At 36.2% G+C, this 9,183-nt stretch overlaps 1 protein-coding gene across 1 annotated transcript in view; it reads left to right on the top strand.

The window, feature by feature from the left end:
* The first annotated feature begins 351 nt into the window (after positions 1–351).
* LOC112502573 (5'-nucleotidase SurE) overlaps positions 352–9,183 on the top strand; it is a 32,978-nt gene continuing 24,146 nt past the window's right edge. The window contains exons 1-3 of the mRNA XM_025106524.1: positions 352–610; positions 2,120–2,214; positions 7,296–7,360. Coding sequence (XP_024962292.1) covers positions 453–610; positions 2,120–2,214; positions 7,296–7,360 — 318 coding nt within the window. The 5' untranslated portion in view covers positions 352–452. The remainder of the gene's footprint in view (positions 611–2,119; positions 2,215–7,295; positions 7,361–9,183) is intronic.

Raw genomic sequence — 9,183 nt, 5'->3', positions numbered from 1 at the left:
AACAATTACTTGCAACCAAAATACATAAGAGAGGTTCCGAGAGGTTTGAATGACATAAAAGTTTGACTAAAATAAAATTGATTCAAGTGTTTTTTTTACTTTAAAATCTTTATATCCGGTTACATATAATTTTTTTTGGTTAAAAATATACAAATAATTAATTTTTAAAAATTCGATTATTTATTTATTAAAAAAATTAATCATTCAAAATAATAAAAATTCATTGGTTCATTTATTAGTTATGTGTTTCAAATGTTTCCATAAATTATAGAATTTGTAGGAGATGTCCCGATAGATTCCAGGGTCCGGTTTTCACTCCCTGGTTAAACCCAGTTCCCACTACAATCTACTATAAACACACACAAAGTACATTCATCAGCGAAGCGGAATTCACATTCGAATTTGTGTCTTTCTGTCGTCAAGGTCACACATTGGATTTGGGAATTTTACTTATGGAAAATTCTGGTAATGTTGGTGATGGTGGCGTCAGTGATCGGCCGACGATTATGGTTACAAATGACGATGGAATTGACGCACCGGGTCTGCAGGCTCTAGTTCGCGTTCTCGTCTGTACCAATCGATACCGTGTCTGGGTCTGTGCCCCCGATTCGTAAGTTTCTTCCTGTCATTTGTGTTACCAATTCATTCAAAATCTTTTCTCAATTTCATCGGGTTTATTTTCTTCATTCAAAAAATGCACAAAGAGACCAATATGAACAAACGGAAACGGCTGTGAATTGGGACCGTCCAACGTAACAACTGACATTGTGTTTCACAAAATTCCCCCTAAAGGTAAACATGTGGCCATGTGGGATCGCATGTTTTTCCTAGCTGGGCTTTTGTGATATTTGGTGAGTTTCTAGCAACAAAGTTGTAGGATCAAGATCAACATTCCATGTCTGTTTCTTTTAAGAGTACTGAATCTGGGGATATCTTTAAAGTCTTTATGCTTGAAGTTTTCTTGGAGGGTCTACTGAAGTCATTGTTTTTAATCAAGGGAGGAAGCATTGAGATGATACATATTAGCAAAGGCCTAATTTGCATGGTTATTATTAACATCGTTTTCTTGTATCAACTTTTGATCTTAAAAACCTTTCAACTATTTGACTTGACGTTAAACCTTTTAACTAGTTGGCTTGATCTTAAACCTTTCGAACCAAATCTAACATGTGATGTTCTGCTGTGATGATGTATATGCATTGGTGCCATGACACCATTGGTGGTGTGGATTTGTGTTTGGTGGTTATGGTTTGTGTGTGCCTTTTGGTTCATCATATATGCATAGGGAGGAGGGAGGGAGTGGGCAAGACAAGAATACTCTAGGGCGAGTACACTGGTTTTTAGGTTTATTTAACGGAATATAGTTGATTAGTATAAAGATTCAAAAATAAACAAATTGAATATCAGGACAAGTTTGTTACATACATTGCCCTTGTTTAGGATGTGTGGTTTTTCTGAGCTCAGGGCTAAGGCTAAAGCTTACTGCATGCTTGTGTTGTGATTTAACCAATAGAATAACAGCTACTTCTTCCATCTCATAATTGGAGTTCACTTTGATTTATTAAATTCAAACTAATCGTGGAGAAAAAACCAGAGAGGCATGTGATGAGTGTTGAAAGTGATTTCGCGGAAGTTGTGTGCATTTGAAATGATGGTTACCAATACAATAGAGTCTCACATAGATGCGACCGGTGCCTTTCATTATGGTTTATTATCATGGTGACAGTGAGAAATCTGAAAAGGCATGTGAAGAGTTGGAAAAAATAATCTCCCACCCCGGTACATAGCTTCATCAAAACCCTGGATCCATGGATTGTGGCCTCTCTTGAGAAAAGAGCTTCGTAGTTGCGACTTTTGGGTTGATGAAAAATATGTGATCCTAGGATTTATTCTCATCCTGTTGATTGAAAGAGAATAAGTGCTATCTGTTGAACTAGTAGCATAGATAGACTAAAAACAAAGGCTAAAAAGGACTGTTTTCCCCCCTTAATTGTAATGGTACTTTTTGAGTTACTTGCATTGATTTGGTTTATGGTGTGGAATAACAGTAAACTAAATGATTGTGTGCTAAAAGATTGGAGCTTTATGCCTACCATTTATTATTATTGGATATTTCCAGGGAAAAGTCAGCTGTCAGTCATTCCATTACCTGGCGTCATGCTCTGTCTGCAAAGCAAACCGAAATAAGTGGAGCAACAGCCTTTGCTGTTTCTGGTCAGTTTCTATCAACTTGAATTATCTCATTCGCAACTTCTCTTATTCATAATTTGATAGGAAGAACTGTTAAAATAGGGATGTTCTTGTCTTTCATATATGTCTTATTGTTAGGGTTATATTTACGGTTTCTCATTATCTTGGCCTATGACTCACTTTTTACTCAATGAATATGCTAATGGAATAATGAAATCTTTTTGGGTATTATCTTTTTCTTGGTATCAGAGCCTTGTTGACTCCTGGTACAAGTCCTAACAACAGGTGCCATCACTCTGGCTGGACTGCTCCTACTGCCGTCATCAATCTCTTCTACGTGCTGTTTCCCTACCTGCGTTAATCCATATTGTGTCTACCTACCCTATATTGAAATCGGAAGGATCCATCAATTTTCTACTAAATGAACCTGTACATTAATTAAATTCAACAAAAGTTTTGGTCGCAACAGCTGTGTCCTGTATTCGAGCTATTGCTGCGCTCTAATACACTAATTTGCTGTCTGTTAATGCTGTAACACCCTAGTTTCTTATTAAATAAATCTCAATATTTCAGCCTTAAATACAAATATTTATACATAATCAAGTACTCCAGCAGCTGTTACATCTAGTAAGCATGACTAAGCAAGCTAGTGATGAGTTGTTAAAGCTAGAAGTGTGTTGGCAAGTCTAGTAAGCATGACTAAGCAAGCTAGTAATGAGTTGTTAAGGCTAGAAGTGTGTTGGCAAGTCTAGTAAGCATGACTAAGCAAGCTAGTAATGAGTTGTTAAGGCTAGAAGTGTGTTGGCAAGTCCAGTAAGCATGACTAAGCAAGCTAGTGATGAGTTGTTAAAGCTAGAATGTATGAGTTGGCAAGACTATTGATTACAAGACAAATCTAGCAAGCATGACAAGGAGTACTAGAAGCATGAGTTATAAATATTCTCTTATCCTTAGAGATGAGTTGTCAAGATTCTCTTATCTTTATTGATGAGGTGTCAAACTCTCATAAAAGTACAATTTTGAGAGCAAAAAGAACAAGTAGTTAATGCAATGAATTTATCTATAAATAGGGGTTTAAGGGTCGCTTGAAGAAAGGAATCAAAGGAAAAAGTAGGCAAATCAAGGTGAGTACTTATGTGATTTATGAGATACATGTATGCTATATATAGAAGTATTTTATGAATTACAAGTTATGTTGGCATGCTTTGTTTTACATGAAAATATTGATACACATACATATTCAAGATATGCATGATGACATACAAGATACAAGTATACATACAAGACATGAAAATCATTTACATGTTATCATATGTGTTACACAAGGCATGAATTTTTTTACATGTTATGTATAACCATAATATCCATTGTCCGGATATTACAAGAAGGAATGTCTTGCAAACGGACCTTATAGGGCACCCTTTTATGGACCCGGGGGTTGGCAAACCTCGAGACAAGTATTGTATACATGCATGTGACAAGTGCGATCTTAAAAGAATGTTTTATGCATGATAAAGATTATGAATGTTTATGCATGATAATAAAGAATAATTTTATACATGATCAAGAGCTTTTATGAATTATCATTTGCAAAATATCATGAAAATTTCTCATTCATGAAACTATAAATACTCACTAAGCTTATAGCTTATATATTTCATGTATGTATCTCAGGATAGAAGTAAGAAGGATTTGCATAAAGTATAATGGTTTTAGTTGAAAAGCAAGTTTTGTTGTAATACGAGTTATGGTTACGTTTCCACTAAGTAGTTTTCTCTTTGATGTAAATTCAAGATATGTACTAAATAAAGCTAAATTTCAAGTTCAGATTCAAGAGTTTAATAATTTTACCATGTAAAGTAACGGCACCCAATATATATAGAGACGTGGGGCGTTACAGATTGTATAAGAGCCTTTGGTTTAAGTGAACTAAGATTTTCCTTAGCTTAGGTAACTTAGACTTAAACTAAGGAAAATAACATTAAGTATTAGAATTTTATAATCATGTGTATAAAAGTTTAATAATTTCATATTTGTATCTCCTTTTAGATGGTTGATTCCGACATAGATTTCGATCCCGAGTTAGCCGAAATTGAAATAGAATACATCGAAAATAATCCACCTATTGATAATGACATAGAAGAAGATGAGGAATGGGAAGATGAAGAATGGGAAGAAGAAGAGGAAGATATATCTCTCTATATATATTGGGTGCTGTTACTTTACATGATAAAGTTATTAAACTCTTGAATCTGAACTTGAAATTTAGCTTTATTTAGTACATATCTTGAATTTACATCAAAGAGAAAACTACTTAGTGGAAACGTAACCATAACTCGTATTACAACAAAACTTGCTTTTCAACTAAAACCATTATACTTTATGCAAATCCTTCTTACTTCTTTCCTGAGATACATACATGAGATATATAAACTATAAGCTTAGTGAGTATTTATAGTTTCATAAATGAGAAATTTTCATGATATTTTGTAAATGATAATTCATAAAAGCTCTTGATCATGTATAAAATTATTCTTTTTTCTCATGCATAAACATTCATAAAATACTATATTATTTATCATGCATAAAACATTCTTTTGAAATCTCACTTGTCACATGCATGTATACCATACTTGTCTTGAGGTTTGTTAACCCCGGGTATATAAAAGGCTGCCCTATAAGGTCCGTTTGCAAGACGTTCCTTCTTGTAATATCCCGTACGTTGGATATTATGGTTATACATAACATGTAAAAATTTTCATGCCTTGTGTAACACATATGATAACATGTAAATGATTTTCATGTCTTGTGTGTATACTTGTATGTCATCATGCATATCTTGAATATGTATGTGCATCAATATTTTCATGTAGAACAAAGCATGCCAACATAACTTGTAATGCATAACATACTTCTACATATAGCATACATGTGTCTCATAAATCACTTAAGCACTCACCTTGATTTGCCAACTTTTTCCTTTAATTCCTTTCTTCAAGCTTAATTAGGTATATAGAGAGATTTCTTTTTATTTTGGTATGCATAAATAGTGACCCTTGAACCCCTATTTATAGATAAATTCATTGCATTAACTACTTGTTCTTTTTGCTCTCAAGATTGTACTCTTATGAGAGTTTGACACCTCACCAATAAAGATAAGAGAATCTTGACAACTCATCTCAAAGGATAAGAGAATCTTTATAACTCATGCTTCTAGTACTCCTTGTCATGCTTCCTAGACTTGTCTTGTAATCAATAGTCTTGCCAACTCATACACTTCTAGCCTTAACAACTCATCACTAGATTGCTTAGTCATGCTTACTAGACTTGCCAACACACTTCTAGCCTTAATCAAAGTGTGAATTTTGGATTCGAGAAGTTCAGTTCTTAGGTCATGTAATTAATGAAAAGGGTATCATGGTAGATCCAAGTAAGATCGAGTGCATAACAATGTGGGAAACCCCGATTCAGCAACAAAAATTCGGAGTTTCCTTGGAGTAGCCGGTTACTATCGCAAATTTATCCAAGATTTCTCTAAATTAGTAATACCTCTTATGATATTAACAAAGAAAGCTAGTAAGTTTGAGTGGGGATCTACTCAAGAGGAAGCCTTTCAGACTTTGAAAAGCAAGCTAAGTAGCGCAGCGATTTTAAGCTTGCCAGAAGGAGTTGAGGACTTTGTAGAGACGTGGGGCGTTACAAATGCCGTTATCTGCTACTTTGCAAGCTCTTCCTTGTCAGCACTGTTCCACACATTCACTATATTCTGATCAGGCAGGCTGTTCTTTGGCACCTGTATCCAGATCTTGCATCTGGTCTCAGGTAGCATCTGTTTTTGGGTTTATGTGCTGATCAGTAAGCCTCTCAGGTATTTTTTGTTCACTTGTTTGTGCTGAAGGTATCATGCTATTTAGTCTGCAGTTCTTTGGTGCAAACCCTGGATTCTTCAACAAGTTGCCACATCTGTTCTCATGAGGCAATAGGTCATCTGTAAGCAACTTAGTTGCTCTGTAGTTTTATATTTCTAGGCAGTGCTTTATTTGGGGCCATGGTGCTACATTTATGCTTTCACTTCTGCTCCAGCACATCTGATTTTGTTGGTATTTCATGTAGTTTTGGGTCTGGATAATGGAACAAAGGGAGTAGTTGGTTCATTCGCTGTAAATCTTAAGGTTGTATTTTTCCATTCCATTTTAATTAAAAAATAATAAATAGTGGAGTAGGCGAAGGATCGTGTGAGAAGGGAAGTTATGGTGAGATGCGTAAGAAGAGATATGAACCCTTGATCACTTTTAATCTCATGTCCACCCATGAATTGCGCTTTAGCAGAGAATTGACCCTGTGCATCTTGGTGCACCTCATTAGTGTTGACATTCAATTAGGATTGATCCAAGGATGGAGATCTCTTCTTACGCTTCTCACCATGACTTCCCTTTTCACCGGAACCCAACCCTAGTGGAGTAAACTATGTATGTATAACGAGGCAACTTTTAGCTGGGTTACCTAACAGAGAATGCCTTAATTATAACTGCAGTTAGCTTATTTAGGTCTTTTTATTTTCATTTGTTTCTTGTTTATTTTATTTTTTCTTGCTCCAAGTAGTATTTCTATGGATGTACATAGGATTTGTAATCTCTAAGTGATTTACCAATGTCATTGTTATGGAGTCTTTTGTTATATTGGGTAAAGTATTTATGTTTCTTATGTAGTTGAATAAAGTAGAGTTTGATTAATCTTAGGATCCTAAAATATAGGAACCGGTTGTTACTTCTTAATAGCAGCTGTAATTCTATCTTTGGAGAATAAGATACAATCTATCATTTCCCTAAAAGCTCACAGTTATGATATATAGCTTATAGTTCAGATCCTTCTATCCATTTTCTGTTGTTATCTACTTTGGGTTTAAGGCTGAGGTGGATGTTAAGAGTAGTTGGAGCCCCCTGCATATTTTTTCTTGGTGCTCTTTAACGAAGTTTTCACAATTGATAGATATATTGCCACAATATCGGTTTTAAATATAGAGGAATGCTTTAGTTACATGTACTCTCCCACCTCTTGTATTGCTGGTATTCATTTGATAAATATTATGTAATAACACTTTGCAGGAACTCCAGCTGACTGTACTTCGTTGGGTATCTCCAAGGCATTATTTTCTTCTGTGCCTGATCTGGTAATTATTGAGCTTTATCTCATAATATTAAACTGATATTGGATGTTTTAGTTGAAGCATCATCTTAAAATTATAGTTTAATGGTTCCATGTTTTTCCATAGACAATTTTATAAATAATAAAGTGTACGTCCAATATGCCTGTTGGTGATGGTCCTAGTTCATGTTGGTCTTTTGGTCAATCTAATCATATTTATTTACTAGGTTCTTTTAGAATTTTTATTATGTTCCTTAGTCCCAGAATCCAGAACCTATGATAGGGCTCTGGGTATATGTAGCATTGTTTCATAATGTGACAATATTTCATTTATTAGTAACCATTACATGCTATTGGAGCCAGGTTAGCCAGCTCTTGGTTGGCACCAAAATTTAATGGGAATGTTCTGCAACAGTGCTGATCATAGGATCTGTTTGTTTCAGCACTCTTATTTATTATGCGCTTTCTATTTGGTGGTCTGACCCTTCCCAATCTGTCCTGGATGATTCCAGCAAAAGCCTGAATTTATGGATCTGAGTTAGTGAAACCTCATGATCATCAGCAAACCGATCACTGGCCCTGATTGAAGCTCTGCAAATAGCTGGAGCCCACCAAACCTGGTGCGACTGAAACTAAAGCTGCTGGACCCTAGATCTGACCTCGCAAACAACAATCTGACTTTTTTGAGTTGATCAGGAATTTGCTGTCTTATACTTGACCTGTCGTAGACTCCCCTCGTACTCTTGTTCCCGTTCCACTCTTCTCTGGCACTACCTTTATTCCCTTTCACCAGTATGACCTTATGCTACGGTGTTAAACAAGGTTTAAACCCTACCACCTTCATGACACCGACCTTCTTTTCTCCTGAGCCGGGCCGCACTTCAACTTTTCTACATAGTTTGAGGGTCAAACATTCTTTGAGGAATGTCCTGTAAATATAATATTTAGGTGTTGATTCTCATATTCTATTGATTAGGAACTTGTTAATTCTCTTAAGTTTAGGGGATTATCGCCCAACATTCCGACCCATAGAATATTGTTGGTCTGATGCCTACCCGATAAAATTATCCTTTTAGTGTTAAAGGGACATGTCTCATGGCGGCCCTCCACTTTAGCCATCCTGTCTTTAGGCGATGTGTTATGTCATCCTTGGTCGCCATGCTGAATCCTAGAGCCTAGATACTTGAAACTATCCTTTTAGGGTATCCTTTGCCCTCCAATGTTGACTTCTACCCCCTCGTCGATACCCACCCACTGAAATTGCACCATAAGTATTCGGTCTTAGAGCGACTAATGCGTAGGCCTCGAGATTCCAATGCACCCATCGACTGCTCCAACCTCTCATTCACCTCCACCTTGGACTCCGCTATGAACAGAATGTGTCCACAAATAGCATACACCACGGTATAATTCCGTGGTTCCCTTTGGAAATCTCATCCAAAATCACAACAAATAGGAATGGGCTTGGTATTAATCCTAGATGAAGCCTTATCTCTATTGGCGAGTATTTTGTCTACACACCGGGGTCTTGACACAAGTTATCGCTCGTATATCTTGAATCGCCCTGATATAACTCTACGCAACCCCCCTCCAAATCACATCTCTTGGTACGGTATTATAGGCCTTCTCCAGGCCTATAAACACCATGTGTAAATCTCTGCTTCGTTCTCTATACTTCTTCATGAGACGTCTGAGGAGGTGAATTGCCTCGATCGTTGCTCGACATATCATCGAACCACATTGGTTCTGTCACCTTCGTTTCATACCTTATCCTAGCCTTAATCACTCGCTCCCATAATTTCATGGTGTGATTAAGCAACTTAATACCACACTAATTGCTACGATGTG

The sequence above is a fragment of the Cynara cardunculus genome, unplaced genomic scaffold, assembly GCF_001531365.2.
Source record: "Cynara cardunculus var. scolymus isolate 2C unplaced genomic scaffold, CcrdV1 Un_Scaffold_1595, whole genome shotgun sequence".
NCBI lineage: Eukaryota > Viridiplantae > Streptophyta > Magnoliopsida > Asterales > Asteraceae > Cynara > Cynara cardunculus.
This window is presented reverse-complemented; position numbering and strand designations above follow the sequence as displayed.